The sequence below is a fragment of the Crinia signifera genome, chromosome 2, assembly GCF_055691185.1.
Source record: "Crinia signifera chromosome 2, ASM5569118v1, whole genome shotgun sequence".
NCBI classification, from domain to species: Eukaryota; Metazoa; Chordata; class Amphibia; order Anura; family Myobatrachidae; genus Crinia; species Crinia signifera.
The window spans coordinates 134,083,822-134,102,087 of record NC_139218.1 but is presented as its reverse complement, the minus strand read 5'-3'; the positions used below and the strand labels follow the sequence as shown (position 1 = coordinate 134,102,087).

Below are 18,266 nucleotides of genomic sequence, written 5' to 3'. Positions count from 1 at the left end.
ATTTTGTCCAAGGTTTTTAATGTGATGACCAGAGGGGCAATACAGTCTCCCACCAAAACTAGGGATGGCCATTGACCATCGATGATTCCAAATCATTGCTGGTTTATGGCTGTCGTCAAATACATTGGCCATCGATGGGGAGAACCAGATTGTTTCCCTACATCAACAGCATAGAAACGTTTTTTTGTTTTCAAGCTGCTGGGGCATGGAACATAGCTCTGCCCAAACAACCTGGAAACCCCGCCCCCACATTCTGAATAGCCTGTGGGCTACCAAAGAATGGCTTACCATCGATATTTGCCCATCACATCATTTTTAACTATCGATGTGAGGATGCAGAATTGCCATTGAGCAAGTGCACCGATGGCCATTTCTAACTTAAACATTTCTATAACTAGATTGTACCACAACCGATCTACAATTAGTATTCCTTTTAGGGCACATAATAGCTTGAGAGATTGACACCGCAGTATCCTTTGAGTCAAACAAGTTGTAGCAATATGAAAAACCCTAAGAATGTATGAAGCAATTATTGCAAAGTTTACAATAATTTCTCTTTTTATTACAAAAGTAACAATTGTACAGAACCCATTAACAAACTCACAGTATCAGCTACTACCCATTTATACAGAACAGGAAAGTAGCACAACAAGTTGCAGATGACATACAGATATCGGCAGTCATAGCTTGGCAGTAGAGTCCGGCAACATACTTCAGAACTAACATAGCCCAGACAGTGATGGGACACTATGAAAACCTGCACTTTGTATTAGTAAGTCACATTGTGCAGAAAAAGGCACTAAAACTGTAATACATTTGTCATCAACAATAAGCAATGGGGACATTATCATACACTTGAAAGATGAAATCTTGCCACCTGTCTTCTAAGGTGCATAGCAATAACTATTTTGTCCAAGGCATTACTGGCAGTTTCAGCTGTCTAATGTGAAGACTCAAAAGAGCAAACAGGTCAACTCAGTCACGTGACCATACACGGTACAATGATTGTATACAACATCGCATCTCATTGCATAGTACAAAAAGTATGTGCAGCACATACTTTTTGAGCTGTGCGATGAGGTGTGACGGGAGCGAGCATCTCCTCGCATATAATTGTACCGTGTATGGGAACCTTATCCCTATTTTAAAAGTGCATTTAGAAATTTTGCTGCTTTTGTTGATCAGTCCCTAAGTCTGTTGTAGCCCCAGTTATATAAAGGAACTTTGAGGTACTTTGTCAAAATAAGATCTATTGTTAAAGTGGTGTACACACTGCAATTGCCTTGCTATTCGATCGGGATCAAATCGCACGGCAACAAATACACTTTCAATTTTGACTATAGACTTGCCTGCACAGTATATTATTCTATTTGATTTAGCAAATCATGATCGAATGCGGCTGAAAACCATTTGAGGTCAATTAGATTGACTACATAGTCAAAATCAAAAGCTAGTCAGAATTGCATCATGTGTATAGGGCATCCGAGTTATTGTTCTACAAACAAATTTATATATCAAGTCACCATCTGCTACAAGATCAAAGTGCTTTCCCCTTAACTCAGCACTGCAGACCCAGAAACATTCTGTTCCACAGATGTACATTGCACAGCAACATGTTGAGTCTCCAACAGTGGGAGGTTAAATACACTGAAGCAATAGGAATAAAGTGCAAAGTTCTAGTAGCCAGACTGGTTAGGGAGTACTGTTTATAGTACCATTATCCCTACGCCACAGGTGTACGTGCTCATACTAGATACTGTACAAATTTGGTAGTGGGCTGTACAAACTGTACTAGTGCATTAGTGTTTCTCATCAGAATTAAAATACTAGACATAACAACTTTCAATTTTTTATGCAAAAAGAGAAGTTTTAAAAATATAAATAGATCTTCATTAGAAAACATGGCTCCCAGAGCGAGGTATTTACACATACACAGGCAACAGATGAGATCGTTGGTGATGTTAGCTGCTCACAGTCATCAGATACTGGTTGGGAGTAGTTGAGCAGCCCAGTAGCTCACTCTTACAGTTTAATGGGCTCCGAGCAGTTGGAGTGGGTGCTTCGTACAGAACACATATGGAGCCATCCTCACCAATCCGGTATGACACTTCATAAGGATCTACCCAGAGGGTGAGCTCTTTGGGTAAGAGGCTGAGGAGATGTGGGCTGCTCATTTTTATACAGCCAGCAACTTTACTGATGATTGGGTCCATTTTATGGTTAATTCTGATGCATCGATAGCCAGAACCCTTGGCAGGCTTGTCTGGAAACCAGTGATGTCTATAATGGTCTGCAAAAGAAAGACAAAAACCAGTAAGTCCAGATTTCATGAGCTGGGTGAATAAGTATAACTTTAAGTCGCAGTTTCTCGATTTTCCCTGTTGCGCCATGTAAGTAATCAGTAGAGAGAGAGAGAGAGAGAGAGAGAGAGAGAGAGAGAGAGAGAGAGAGAGAGAGAGAGAGAGAGAGAGAGAGAGAGAGAGAGAGAGAGAGAGAGAGAGATTGAGAGAGATTCAGCTACACGTCACAGCTTTCTACCAAAATGACATCATGTATATTTATAGCACATCTGCCTGCTGCTATCCATCACACAGTATTTACCTTCCTCCCCCGTTTAGTGTTAGAGGTGGGACAGGTCACATCCCAGAAATAACGCTATACCCTGCGCGGAGTAATGCGGCCACTTACATCACCAGGCGCTTTACCAGGGTGGAGCAGTTGTAGGCCCTAGAGAACGGTTAAGGCTAAACTAGGATCACCCATTCCCGTGAAGGCCACCGCACGCACCAGACACAGTAATGCGGCTACTAATCCGCAAGGTTCACTACACTAATCCGCAATCCTTATACCGCAAATCCTATAGCTCCCAAGCAGCTGTCGGACCTACGTCATCCCAGAACCCGCCGCCCCCTTCCCGCACCAGGCAGTGCCCTCACCGGTAAGAGTGTCCTGTAATGCCCCTCCGAAGCCCTTGAGTTGCTGCTCGCTGAGACGGCTGCGAAGAAGGCTAGACAAGAAGCTGACGGCGGCGGTGACCTCGGGCAGGATCTCCGGGGGGCTCCCGGTGACGGTTCCGACGGACATGGCTGACAAAGAGCTGCGAGGTTGGATGAAGAACAGTGCTTTAGACTTGTGAAGAGGAGGGGTGACACGACGAGTGGCCCGTAGGAGGGGTGAGATGGTCTCAGTATGGCGCTTGTGTTTACTGTCCCCGGACGGACGGGCCGCTCCTCCCTCCTCTCTTTGTGCACAAGGTAGGCACAGCCGCTCAGGGCGTCCGCTTTTATAGCGACTTCAAGCTACGTACCGTGACCTAAAGCCAAACACCCAATCAGAAAGCATGTACCGTTCCTATGCTAATGAGGGATGACGCTACGGGAACGTGACGTCAGTGACGAGCTCAGTACGTGCAAGCCAGTCCCATCACAGGAACTCTCTGACGCTGTCGTAGGGTAGAAATAGTGGCGGATGTAGTTGTAGGGATACTGGGGGAAGGGAGAGCTCTAGTCTTCACATGTGGCTGCCTGGGCCTTAAATACACAGCAACTGAAACTGTGCTCTGGAAATACCACACACTATCTATATGATGATATATATTGTGCTAGTGACCTGTTCCAATAGTGCCATTAAAAATAAAAAAATAATAATTTTCTTCGTAGACTACATTTTTATATCATTCACAATAAATAAGCCAAATGAATAGTTGGATTAACATTTTATTTATTTACAGTTTCTTACATAGCGCAGCAGATTTCGTTGCGCGTTACAATTGTAGGCAGTGATAAAACAAACTAGGGGGCAGATGTATTATAGCGGTGCTTACGCTTATAAGCGAAGTAGGAGGGGAGACCGACCAGATGTATTAACATCTTGTCTGCCGAAGTGGGGGAGCGCAAACTCCCCCCTTCGGCGATGTCCCCTCCTGGAGATATCGCATCAGTTTACACTGATGCCCCATCTCCTTTCCCCCTTTGGTCTTGCTAATCACGCGAGATCCGCAGCGCAGCCCAGAGCCAACAGCTGGGACAGCGCTGTCCCTGCTGTTGAGATAGGGCTTCGCCAGCCTGCTGCTCGCAAAGCCAAAACCAGCCTCGGGCAGAACATTCAGGAATATGTTAGGAGCCAAATAACCTACCAGTATATTTTTGGATTGTGGGAGGAAACCGGAGTACCCGGAGGAAACCCACGCAAGTACGGGGAGAATATACAAACTCTGCACAGTTAGGGCCATGGCAGGAATTGAACCCATGACCTCAGCACAGACCTCTTTTCTGTCTTCTATTTAGCTGGTAGAAGGGAACTGCACTCAACCCTCTCCCTACTGTTGTATGCATAGTTCCCAACCCGAGGTACGCTGCGGGCTGGTCGGAGGTACTTGAAAATAATATTGGTAATGGCGGAAGAAGAAGAAGTCTCACGGTGTTGGAAGATATCTCCTGTTGCCGTGGTTACAAACCGTGGCTCAATCTGCAATGTCTTATCAACATCTCCTCGTGCCTGACCAGCTATCCACGCTGCCCTCAGAGTCAGATGGATAAACCTGCACTGTCCTCTGCTACATCAGCGTTAATCTGCCCGCACTGACCCATGTGCCAGCGATGTGTGCTGAGCGATCTGTCAGAGTCAATGTTCTCCGGTGAGAACACTGGCCCTGACCGGAGATCAAGTAGATTTATCCAGCATGCTGGATATTAATCGCCAAGTGATAGGGATGCGCATCGCTATTGCCCCTACACATGGAGCGTTGATTTTCTAAACAATCTAGTCAGATCACTTAGAAAATGCCCTGAAATTGCCTTGTGTAGGCCCCATTAGCTCTAAAACGAATAAGAAGCTTAATACATTTCCATGATGAGCTGTAACTATTGCTGAAAGGAGATTGTTTTTACTAAAAATATATGTTTATTAAGTATATTAGGAGAGAATTGCTTGGTCTCCCGTATTATAATACGTTCCACCAATGCTTAACAGAAAACTAACTTGATCAGCACCCTAGCCAGTGTTTTGGGAATGACTTATTATTTTGTCAGTTTGACTTAGGGGCAATGGGCTCTATTCAGCAAGCAAATATTTACTTAGATCATGCGCAAACAAATGTTTTCAAATGAGTAGAATATGCCAGCTATGTAGGAAAGGGTTAACAGGAAAGATGATGCAACGGTCTGTGTGTGCGTGTAGGGGGGGGGGGGGTAGGGTAAAGATCGGACAGTGGTCGTTGTGGGGGTGCTGTGGATATCGCTCACTGGCCCCGCCCCCTCTCCAATGACTCGGATGCAGCAAGCATCACATTTTGATTGCAATGCCTCCCACCACTCTGCCCCTGCATGTCGCGTTTACTGATACCGTATGCAGCTCTTGTGGTAATGGCGGTCCTTTGACATGACAGGAGCTCGCGATGCACAGGGTGCTGGGTGGGATCCGGTTAGATCCCTCACAGCAGGTAGGAGCAATAAAAGTCCATAGGCTTCTTTATGGCAAAGACGCCAATCACATCCAAGCCACGGAATCTATTGAGTTCCAAATTTGTGGCCTGATTAAGACCCAGTAGCAGAAATCGCTATTCAATAATTTTTGCACATGTGCTGAAGCGCGTATGAGAAAGCACTCAAACTGCAATCACAGGATGTCTTGGTTTCTGTGCTGGCTATGGGTGAACCACGGGCTGCGATGCAGCATTTTGTGGGAGCATTCTGGACAATGCAGGTATGTCCAGACCACTCAGAGGGAGGATCAGAGCAGCTGTGTGACGTCACCTGCAGCAACCTAAACATGGCCGGCCTGCGTCTGGCTTTGCACTAAAGGTGCGTACACACGGGGGGAGATATATTGCTAGAAATATATTGCTTGCAATATATTGCTGAGCAATATATTGCTCAGTGTCTCCTTTTCATCAGCGACCAGAGATGGTCGCTGATGAAAAAGAAACTGCCGGGGGGAGCCCGGCAGTGGTAATCAGCTGGTCGCAGGAGCATGTTCCTGCGACCAGCGATCACCACAGGGGCAAAAACGGGAGCGCGCACCTGGCGATATATCGCCGGTGCACACTCCCATTGCGGGCAATATGGTCCCTCAGCGACCATATTTCCCGCGATTTTGCACTAAATCGCCCCCGTGTGTACGCACCATTAGGCTGCACAGCCAGGGGGCAGCCACAGATGTGCGAGCACTTCACTGTGTAGTGAAGTGCCCACATGGCTCCCTGCATGCTAGAGCTGGGAGATGTAGCTTAGCGAATTCTCGCTAAACTACAACTCTAACTGAATCAGGCCATAGGTGCATATGCAGAACACGGTCAAACCTCCAAAAATTGTATGGTTTGGCTGTTTATACACTTTTCTGCATCTAGCATCTGGGGCAGTATGGAGGGTGTAATGGTTAGTATTACTGCCTCACAGCACTGAGGTCATGGGTTTGATTCCCACCATGGCCCTAACTGTGCAGAGTTTGTATATTCTCCCTGTGCTTGCGTGGGTTTCCTCCCTCCATCCAAAAATACACTGATATGCTAATTGGCTCCCAACAAATTAACCCTAGAATGTCTGTGTGTGTGTGTGTGTACATGTGGTAGGGAATATAGATTGTAAGCGCCACTGGGGCAGGGACTGATGTGAATGTTCGGTACTTATGTAGTATCTGGGCTGCCGATTTTGTGATTGTATGCCTTACCTTAAGGCATACAATCAGATGCGATGCGATGCGATTCGATGCGATTTTGCATAGGATTCAATGTTAAGAAGGTCCTGTTCATTTCCCCACTATCCAAGTGGGCATAGAATTGATTTTATATAGCGTGGCGAGCGCAGCGAGGCGAGCGAAGCGAGCCCCGCGAGGGGCCGCATATTTCTTAAAAAGTATTCTGTGTCCCGTCGCGGGGCTCGCTACGCTCGCCACGCTTCGGGCTCGGTGGCTCGCTACGCTCGCCACAGGTTTATATCCAACTCCATGCCCACTTGGATAGTGGGGAAAGGAAAAGGACCCCTTTTTCCCATTGAATTCTATGTTAAAATGGACTCAGACCATTTTAGCATTGAATCCTATGGAAAAATCTTGACCATCGCATCGCATACGATGCGATGCGATGCGATCCGATCCGATTTATAAATCGGACGCCCAGATACTACATAAGTACCGAATGTTCAACTATACTCTGTAAATTGCTGCATAATTTGTATGCTCTATATAAAAAACTGTTAATAAATAAATCTAGCCCAGTATTAGAAAAAAAAAATAGTTCCTGGCTACTCAGAAACTCCTCCCTGCACACACACACACAATAAAAATGTATTTCACCATATAATTGGATTTGCTCTTAACTGTAAACAAGCAATATAGTGATTCAAAGGCAACTAGACTAAAGGCCCTCTCATACACTATGCGACTTCCCCTACTGTAAAAGTTGCATTAATTCCCCTGGAGCCATCCGATACATCGCGTGTGGTCCTTCTGATCCCCGCTCCCTGCAGCTGGGTAGGGGTCCGACACAGAGCTTATACATGCAGCATGTATGAGCTCAGACACATGCCATTTGGGCCGATTTCACCCAATTTCTTGATTCCGCCAGAATCATGTGAAATCATTCCCAAATCGCATAGTTTATGGGGGCCTTAAAGTGAGTTAGCAAATGTTGCTAATATTATAATATATTATTGAAAATAAAAAAAAGTTTCAGTTAGCTTTTGAAACATTTTTTGTAAGTAAAATGCACGGAAAACTTTCATAATCGCACCATAATGCTGTAATGGCGTTTGGACTTAAACAGGATTGTGAAATTCCTTTCCATAATATTTGAAATTTGTATACAAAGGTCAATTTAGTGTGGTATATAAAATCACAATATACAGGGAGAGCTGTCCCAACTTGCTCAAGGCTTAAGATGGGGGATGTGTTAGCAAAGAGAGGAGGGACATAATTGTTTGCTTTGGCTCCAGTTGTTAATTCAGAAGGCCTTTGTAACCATAAAGTGGTGTTAACTCAGCTGTGAGGCAAGTTTTCTCTTATAATTTCTCACCATACCAAGGACCAAATGTAACAGTGTCCTCATTTAAAAGAAAAAGTATTTTTTTCCTGGGCTTTTCCTACAGTATTTAAAGTGTCAATATTTTAAAGGCAAAACCCTTTACAAAAATCTCATCTTTAACCCTTCATGACCCCTTATACAAAGATACTGTGAGTTTTTGTTAAAACAGATGCTATAGTATCAAAATATTGAAATGGAATGAAGCACAATGTTTAGATAGAAAGGCTACAATGCTTTATGTACTTAAAAAGAAAATGACCAATCCATATTTTTGGGGGATATAGTGCCTTATTAGTCTTTTTTTTACCAAGGTGATCGCTTGGATACACTGTAAACATGTAATGGGTCATAAAGGGTTAACGCCTATGTCAAAATCACTACTTTTTCAAACTTAGACCGTACAACATTTGGCCCAGAGTGTTAGTATTTATTAGCACTGGTTACTATTATACCCCTTTCACACTGCAGCTATAACCCGGTCATTTGTCAATTTTTAACCGTTTCAAAACCGTTATAGCTGCAGAGTGATGCGGGCGGCTGCCTCCACCTGCTCAGGGACCCCGCCGCATACTGCCCATTCGCCGAATGGACCCCGCAGCCTCCCCAGATCCCCGCGAGCAGGCAAGCACATACTTTACTAGATAGTATCTCCCCTCCCTGTGGCTACACCTGCCGCTCCAATGCCTCCATCCCAGCCCCTTCTCCTCTGCCTCAGCCATACTCTCTATATCAGGCCCCTGGTCTCCGTGTAATCTGGGTTCTCCTCCCTGGCAGGTCCGGGCTGCACCTCTCTGGGCTACAGGAAGGCAGCGGATAATGAGATATCTGGGGCCACATCCAGCGCTGAGCAGGTGGAGGCAGTCACCCGCATCAATCGTCCTCATCAATCAGCCGCAATCCTGCAAATTCAGGGATAACCGGCGAGACCCCTTTCACAAGTACCGAGGGAGGGGGGAGCGCTGGATTCCTGCGCTGGCCAGGTACCAGGGAATGGGTGAAAATGGGTTCAATGTGAAAGGGACAAAAATGGTAATTAACCAGTAATATACCATTTACAACATGCAATGTGAAAGGGGTTTAACTTGCTCTGACCCGTGTTAAGAAACGTTTCAAAAACCAGGTCAAAGCAGGTTTTGCGGTGTGAAAGCAGTATTAGTTTACAAAGGTTGGATTTCAGTTTTTTCCCCACTATAATATAATGCATAACAAATGATAAAATTATCATTTATTATTCTTGCAAAACAATTAAGAGAGTGCACTGAGGTGAATTATCCCTTTTTAATAATACATTTTTCACAATTCATATATTCATAAAAAAGATTAATATTAAAATAACAATATTCACATTTAATTATGACTTGTTCTAGTCACACAAATGGGCCTGATTCCGAACTATACGCTGCAGAGGTGAACCTTACAGATTCCTGATTATCTGGAATATATGGCTGTGCAAGGCCTGTTCTGAGATTGTGCATAACTTGCCTTGCAAAGTCGCTCGTAGTTCATCTATGCTGCTGTCTGATTGACAGGCAACAGTGTTCAGATGGTGGAGAGGGGGTGGAGGTAAGCCTGCATTTCTAGAAATGAGGACATGCCAATGGTCTGTGTGTCAACATGCAGACTTCCTGGCCTCGCAGCCCCAGCCCCAGCCCCTGCTTCCATTTATCAGCTGCTCTCCTCAGCTGGCCATCTGCATAGGTGCGATGTTGATCGTAGTGCTGAGAAGAACTTAACTGCATGCTGGAATTGTCTCTTCTACAGAGACGAGACATTTGTCCTTCCTAAAATCAGATGAATTTCTGTTTATCTGTGAAACAGGCCCTTAGTACACTGTGTAGACTATGAAACAAACAATGAATTATCTCTTTAAACAAGGACAAAGTACAAGGTTTGTTTTGCTTTCTCAATGCCTTACAGAGTTTAATGTTGATCAAAACTACTATTAATTGTAGTTTGTATACTACACATATTAACAAAGTTACCACAATAAGGGTACTATGTATAATGTTTCCTTCATTCTTTCAGTTTCAGACATCCTCTGTTTGTATGCATAGAGCATTGTTCTCTCTAACCACTTTATAGAGCGCCCTGAGGCATTGAAAGGAGATTTATTCCTCCTATTTTTCTCCCTGGCCAGAGAAGTAATCAGTCTGTATGACATGAGGAGGTGGCTGGTGGGGGTTGTAAGATAACACAGGAAGCTGCTCCCCACCCTCTTGTATTCACAACAGCCTAAAGATACCTGATATCAGAAAGTTAGTCCCTAAAAAGCATTAGCTTACAAGGAAATACTTGTTATCAAAGAGGTGGCAAGGCTTTATTGTGATAGTGAGGGAATTGCACTTTAGCTACATTTAGACATTCCATTAAAAAACATCCATATATACAACTAGCAAACTAAAATGTAACCTGCTTAAAGCACAAATATATTTCACAAACAGCTACACACACTTGGAAATTCTCACAATAAGCTGTTTTGAAGTACAAATGACTCCAGTGAAACCTTAAAGAAATACTTTCCACACAACCAACCAATGCTTTATTGAGATTACTGAAAAGAGTACATTCCACTTGTTGAGTATACTAATTCACAGTTTTAGTTGCAATTAAAGACTTTACTTGCCCAAACTGGTGTTTCAGATAATAATGCCTAATCACCCCTGTCTCCTTCAGCCCTGAATGGGATAGATAAGTTAGTGCCATTAGCAGTGGCGGAACAATGGTGTCGCAGACCCAGCGGTTGCTTGGGGGAGCCAGTGCTGGCAGGGTCTGTACTTAACAATATTGTCCATTTCATTAATAATAACGATATCACGTGCATATCATCCAGTGCGTATGGTATCCTTAAATATGCGAGTGGCCACTGGTCATTAACAACCCCCCTGTTGTTCGTGTGTATATGCTATTATCATTCTCAGGTGGAATAAGCAAGTGTATACTCCGCATTAGCCTCTACCACCTCTGATAGGAGTCTATTCCACTTAATGGGGGAAATTTAATAGTATGAGAGATTCAGAAAGTGAGAGATTTGGGAAGAAATCCCCAGGTTTTTTTTTTTTTTAAAGTGGCAATCATTTACACTGCAAAACCAGTTTGATTTTGAAGTGTAAATGATTGCCGCTTTAAAAAGCTCAATAGTAAGATTTCCTTACATCGCCCCCTGAACCTACCCTTCAGTTTCAGTTTATGTCCTCAAGCTTGAATATGTCTCTTTGCAAGTTACTGAGGGTTAAATTCATTTAGCCGCAGGGAGTTGGAGGGGGTTTGCTGGTCTCCATTACTGCAGCTAGTTTAAATGATTAGATGGGCCAAGTGAAAAGAACTAGGATTTTTGTAGCTTAATTAAAGCCCCATCCCATAAAGGACAAAGGGATGGTGATTGTCTTGAATTTTACTGAAAAAGATTTCTTTAGCTTTGCCTATGTTAAATCTGGTGAAGATTTCTGAGCCTGCAATGAGTTGTGCCCAGTGTAAAAATCATTAGCTGGTGAGCCTGTTACCATGGGTTTTGGGCACATTAGCACGGCTTCAAAGTCTTCTCACAGCACAGTGTACACATTCATTCGCAAGGTAGGATTTACTCTTGCAAGCGGCATCAACCTGAACGCTGGCTGCTGCAAATTCGTGGCTGTGCGATTAGGTCTGAATGAGCCCCTTAATTTTATTCCACATATCTGGTACTTCTAGTTAAAATACAATAGATCATCTCCAGCCAATTAATAATCAGATTGCAATATGATAAACTCTAATGGGCCCCACATACAGCACGATATTCAGGCATTTTCTGAGCGATTCTAACAAATCGCTCAGAAAATGCCTGAAGATGCATGTAAATCGCTGTGTATATAGCCCACACAGCGATTTACATGCGCGCACCCGCCGTTCTGAATCTGTCATAGATTCAGAACAGACGGGCTGTTCAATTCAGAGCAGTCGCTCAGAAAGCTCCTGCTCATCTCCCGCATGTGTGGCTGCGGGCAGATGAGCAGGGCCGAGCGACTGCGGACGCTGCAGACCCGCCGCACCCCGCGCCGCAGAACCCGCCGCCGCCGCCACCCCTGACCCCCCTCCCCCACCAGCAGTAGCACCCATCCCCATCCCCATCGCCACCCCCACCTCACCTCTCCCCTCGGCGGCAGCGCGGCGGAAATGTTTAAAAAAAAATAAAAAAAAATTTCAATTTCAAAATGGCCGCGGCCAGCCAATCACGGCTCGCCGCGTCATTGCCCCGCCCCCTAGAGCTGGCTATATTAGCCAGCTCGAGACGGGGAAGGAGCAGTCAGTCCGACGGCGGAGAAGGAGAGAAGAGCTCCTGAAGTCCTGGGAGGCGCGGCCAATGCAAAAGAGCTTAAAAGGCCGCCGCCCCCAGGTGAAGAACACAGATGAAGAGGCAGAAGCCCTGGGAGGCGGCGGCCATGCAAAAGAGCTTAGGGGGCCGCTGCCCCCAGGTGAAGACCAGATGCAGTTTAATAAAATACTAAAAACTCTGTGTTTGTGTTTTTATTAAATAAAACATTTAAAACCAGTGTTTGTTGTTTTATTTTAATATTTCCTTTACAGGGGGGCTATAGGTACCGGCGGGCCTTTAATGCCCCACATGCTGGTACCTGTGGTTCTGCCAAGTGCCAGCATGTGGGGCAGGCTTGCTGGGACCTGTAGTCCTACTGTAAAAGACAATATTACTGTTAAATAAGCTATCAACCCTGCACCCACCGCCCAGGGGTGCAGGGGATAGCCCCGGGCTGCAGCCCAGGCCTGGGGTGCCCTGGAGAGGGGGGACCCCCTTATTTGGGGGGTCCCCACCTCCCCAAAAACTCCCGGCCTGGGCTGACTAGTTAGGGTGGGTAATGCTTTGGCCACGGGACACCATCAAGCGTGTCCCCTGGCTATGGCATTACACCCCTTGCTAGTTGAGCCTGGTGCTGGTCTCCAAAATATGGGGGACCCCTATTCATTTTGTCCCCCGTATTTTGGAAACCAGGGCCAGCTCAAGAGCCTGGTGCTGGTCCCCAAAATCCGGGGGACCCCACGCACTTTGTCCTCTGGATTTTGGGAACCAGGACCACTCAGAAAGCCCGGGGCTGGTCATGCCTGGGGGGGGACCCCATGCCATTTTTTTTTTTTACAAAATTATTGTCTGTATGACAGAGGATGAGACGCTGGACCCCGGACTTGGTAAGTATTTTTTTGTCAGCTCCCACTGTACCACCAACGTTTAATAGTTTGCATATGGGTTTGCATTCGGTTCAGGGGGAACCACTAGCCACCATGATTTTTTTTTTTTGGGGGGGGGGGGGGGGGGGGGGGTAGCATATTAGGGGAGGTGAAAGAATACTTATTAAAGAAGACATAAAGTTATGTGCTAGATGTGTTCAGTAATAATAACATTTTTGTGATGAAGTGCAGTGTTTTTACTTCACTTTCTGTGACAGATTTGAAATCTCCCGTGCTGAATCTCCCATTATGAATCTCTGACACAAATCTCTCTGTATGTGGCTCATTGTCTGAAATGAGTCACAAGATTGAAATCTCTTGTGCTGAATCTCCCGTTATGTATATCTGGCACACATCTCTGCGTATGTAGGGCCCATTACAGGCAGAGCTCCAGTTTATTGCTGTTAGTAAATTAGAATCCAGTAAATGATAAGTTCAGGTTCACAGTACATTGTGTATTATTCCCATAGTTACACCCCTATGTCTATAAACACACACAGGAACCCCTCCCTACGTCTGCTTCCAACCAAATGCTGGGCATATTGCAGCCATAAAAGGACAGGGCTTCCCCTCCCTGCGGCTGTGACGTGGCCCTGCCAGCATCAGCAGATTCCTTTTCAGCGTCTCTCCAAAACAAGTGACGTGGACAGCAGCAGCAGCCAGAGGAGGGGACTGGGGTCAGGGGCGAAGACTGCAACAAACAAGCTAAAAAAAAAAAAAAAATCCCCAGAATACCGAACGTACTTTAGGACCATGCAGCGGGTTCATTAAACGTCTGCTACTTCTATGAATTCAAGTTATTCAACAACTATTTAATAAAATACGCAAGGAAAACACGCCTTGCCAACACTAGTGTATGCAAACACAGGGCTCAAGAGTAAAATACAACAAATAATGCTCACATATCCTTGGATAGATATGCTCACATGTCCTTAGAAAAAAAAAGAAATCCTTTCCAAGGTTATGTGAATGTTATTTAGCTACTGATTGACATATTCACATCTCTACTTAAACTAAGGCACCCATGTGACATACAGTGTATAAAGGCTACCCTCTGACTGATTTATGGTGCCAAGGGCAGTAAAACCTTAAAAGGAACCTTTTGTTCCTTGTAATCTTGGTGTATCAGAGTTCTCATTTATTTTTTGGCACATTACATGTGTTACAATAGTAAACACTGATAAAAAGAAACAAAGCAGTTTTTTTTTTGTACGGCTGATTTTGTGGGGGATGGGAGCTGGTAAATCATATTTATAATAGTCTGTTTTCGCCCCTTTAAATGGGAACATAAAATGCTACTAGTATGGCACACGCCACTCCCCTCATGGTGACGCTGCTCTGTTTATGGAGACCTAATGAATCAGCTGTGTGTAACACAAAGGACCTTGTGTTGTGGAGTCTGTGGCCATGTGCACCGCATCTGCAGGAGGGTGGATTGATTGGTGGACAGTGCCTAGATTGGCCACTATTGGTCGACAGGCATAATGTCGACACATGTAAAATGTTGACACACGTTAGGTTTACATTACCAAAAGGTCGACACAGGCAACATGGAAAAGGTTGACATCAGTTTTTTGTGTCCACGTCGACATAGGTTGAGGTGGACACCATATTATACACCATTTGCACTGCTAGGCAATTTCCCAGGTCTAGCATATCGACCCGGTAATTTGCATTTTAACACTGTTTTTTTTTTTCCCAGCGTGAACGGGTCAACCCGTGTCAAAATTTTCGGGTCTCCAACCCTGCTTTTTACCCGGGTTTGAGACCCGGGTAGGCAGACACGGGTTGACCCGTTCACACTGCAAAAAAAACCTGTGTTAAAAGGCAAATTACTGGGTAGAACTGCTTCACCTGGGAATTTGCCTTAGGAGTGAGAATGGGGTCTGGCGCTGCAGTCCCTGGCATTAAAATGCCAGGTAAAAGCTGTGTTGTTCACACTGGCGGTGTGAACACGGCATAAGTGTACCACATTCCCTCGAATGGTTCGCTGAGCTCACCATGATTTGTGCAAGGTGACTCGTTGCGTGAGTCGGCACATTATCATTTTCTCCCTTTTTGCCCGTTGGGGCAGTAAAGTATTAACAAGTCAGTAAAAAAAAAAATAGTCACTCACGTCAACCTTATGTCAAACTTTTCCATGTCGATCGTTGTGTTGACCAAATGCATATCTACCGTTTCCATGTGTCAACCTTCGGTCTGCCAAGTGGTCGACCTTTTGGCTGTCAACTTGGCACTGTCAATCTAATGACGACATACTCATCTGCAGTCCAAAAAAAATGATTGTGGGCATCAGATGACCATGTGGTGAAACTTCATAGAACTTTTGCTGCCAGCATAATAGTATGTTTATAAATTAATATTTATACCTTCAGCCTCAAGTAGAAATTACCAGTGGGGTATAGATCATTGGATAGATAGCAACTAGGTCGACAAGCAGTAGGTTGACACCACATGGTCAAAATGCGTGAAGGTTGACATGACTGAAGGCCAACATGCAGGAAGGTCGACATGGGTTAGGTTGACAGGGTCATTAGGTCAACAAGCATTAGCTCGACATGGGGAAGGTCGACAGTAAAAAGATCAACATGGGTTTTTGTTACTTTTTTGGGGAGCCGACATGTGCCGACAGGCGGTATTTCATGCCCTACCCTCCACTAGGGCAGTGGTTCCCAAGCCGGGTCCTCAAGTACCCCCAACAGTGCATGTTTTCCAGGTCACCCAGCAGGTGCACAGATTATTCAGGCACATTTTGAAAGATCCACAGGTGGAGCTAATTACATCACTTGTGACTTGTGTAGACCTGGAAAACGTGCACTGTTGGGGGTACTTGAGGACCAGGGTTGAGAACCACTGCACTAGGGTGTGGTGGGAGAATAACATATTGTGCCGAGCGTATCAAGTCACCTTGCCCGAAGCATGGCGAGGGGACACAGCACTACGTTTCAGTGTCCATGTCGACATTCGGGACAAAAAAAGTGAAAAACCCCATGTCGACCTTTTTACTGTCGACCTTCCCCATGTCGTCCTAATGCTTGTCGACTTAATGATCCTTTCGACCTAACCCATGACTACCTTCAGTCATGTCGGCCATGTCATGTCGACCTACTGCCTGTCGACTTTGTTGCTGTCTATCCAATGACCTATACCCCACTGGAAGCCATGCTGTATGGGGCAACATTCCCCTTATTATATGCAAAGAGGTGACTTTCCCTCTCTTGTAGACAATGGGGAATTTTCCACTGGCCCTTTGACTAATTAGACCCTCTTTGCAAAATAATTTGTGGCCCATGGCACCCATGACATACCTACAAAAATTACCTGGAAGCTGAAAGCCCCAGTTCCTGTCCCCAGGGCCACCACTAGTAATGTTGGGGCCCGGGACTGACCTTCAGCCCGGGCCCCCAGTGGCACCCCCCCCCCCAATTACTTACCAGCGGTGGTGTAGCAGCATCTTCTCCCGGGACTCGGAGCACTCACTGGACAGTGCAGCCTGCAGAGCACCGAGCCCCTCTGTATCCTAGGCTCGGCGCTCTGCAGGCTGCACTGTATTGTGCGAGCCTGGCCGTCGGGTGAGGGCATTTGTGCGGGTTCGGGGGGTGGGGGTGGTGCCATGCCACTGTGGGCAGCTGCCGGGGCCCCTCCAGAGGCTGGGGCCCGGGACAGTTGTACCCCTGGCACCCCCCTGTCGGTGGCCCTGCCTGTCTCTGATCCCCAGCCTTGGGCCCACAGTCTTTATAGACTTTGTATCCCACAGGGTGCTTCTGTGCACAAAACTGGCATTTCTTTGTGCACCACTGTGCCACAACCCTACCATTGATGAGGCGATTCCTCACTGGTGACATTTCATGAGAGATCCTCTCTAGTGACATGTCCTCCCACATTACCAGCCACTCCTCTACCTTTCTATGCTGTGTGACTCATTGCCTACATCAGTGGGGAATGAGGGTGGGGCTGCCAGCTGTTACACGAATAAATGTTCAAATACCCACATTTACAAAAGTTATTGCAAGTTTTGTATTGACTTCCCTACTCTGGACAATTCTCCAGATGCTGATTTCATTCATTGTTTGTACATTACTTCACAGATTTCTTCCTGTTTTTTAAGCTACAATAGTAATAAAACTTAAATCTTATGCAATATAAAAAGTGTCAGTTCTGTCTACTGTTAATTAACAACATAAAAACCCCCCACTATAAACCCATATTGAACTAGCTGTTTCCCAATTATGTAAAGCCCCATAAACACCACCCGATGATGGCGTGGCAGATATGGTTTTGAGTTGGCATTTTTAGCGGATAGCTTGAGGATCTCTCAGTGTCAATTGATCTTGAGTGTCAATGTTGACACTCAAGGGGTTAACAGTATCGGTCGCAGCCGCAAGTCACCGATATTGAGTGTACACAATGAACGATATTGGTTAATCATTTTGTTCAGTGACATCACCGGGACTCGCTGAACATGCGGGTCATTTGGCTGTAAAGCCAAACTGATCTGCATGTTCAGCAGACGGGAGGGGTCATTAACGATGTGAGGAGTGCACATGGTTAACGGTATTGAGTGTACATACAAGAGGATAAAGTAAAATGGTACTTGTGAGTTATCCGGGCTGCCGTTTTTTTCATCGCGCCCGAAATCGGGGGCATCACGTCGGTCGTGGCCGGTATAAGGAGCCGCGACGCGATGCCCACGATTTCCCATAGACAGTAATGTTAAAAGACACGATGGACCCGATTTCCGACACGATTTCCCATAGACAGTAATGTTAAAAGACGCGATGGACCCGATTTCCCATAGACAGCAATGTTAAAATAAAATTACAATGTGAAATTGGCCAATATGTTTTTAAAAAAAAAGTTTCATGGCCCCCCACCACCGTTAACGCCACCCCGCTATTGACGCCAACCCGAAGCGTGGCGAGCGGCGGCGATACGCGTCCTCCGACCTTTTCATGCCCTACTATCCACTAGGGCGTGGAGTGAGAATAGAATAGTGTGGCGAGCGGACGCGGACACCTTCACAGGTATCTGCGTG

General features: G+C 45.6%; 1 protein-coding gene across 1 annotated transcript; it reads right to left on the bottom strand.

Annotated features, from left to right (window-relative positions):
• Positions 1-540: 540 nt before the first annotated feature.
• BTG2 (BTG anti-proliferation factor 2) lies at positions 541-3,277 on the bottom strand. Its single transcript, XM_083172849.1, has 2 exons — positions 2,937-3,277; positions 541-2,290 (listed from the first exon to the last, which is right to left on the bottom strand). Exons 1-2 carry the CDS (start codon positions 3,082-3,084, stop codon positions 1,962-1,964), a joined length of 477 nt encoding a protein of 158 aa, XP_083028975.1. The 5' UTR covers positions 3,085-3,277; the 3' UTR covers positions 541-1,961.
• Between the last annotated feature and the right edge of the window lie 14,989 nt (positions 3,278-18,266).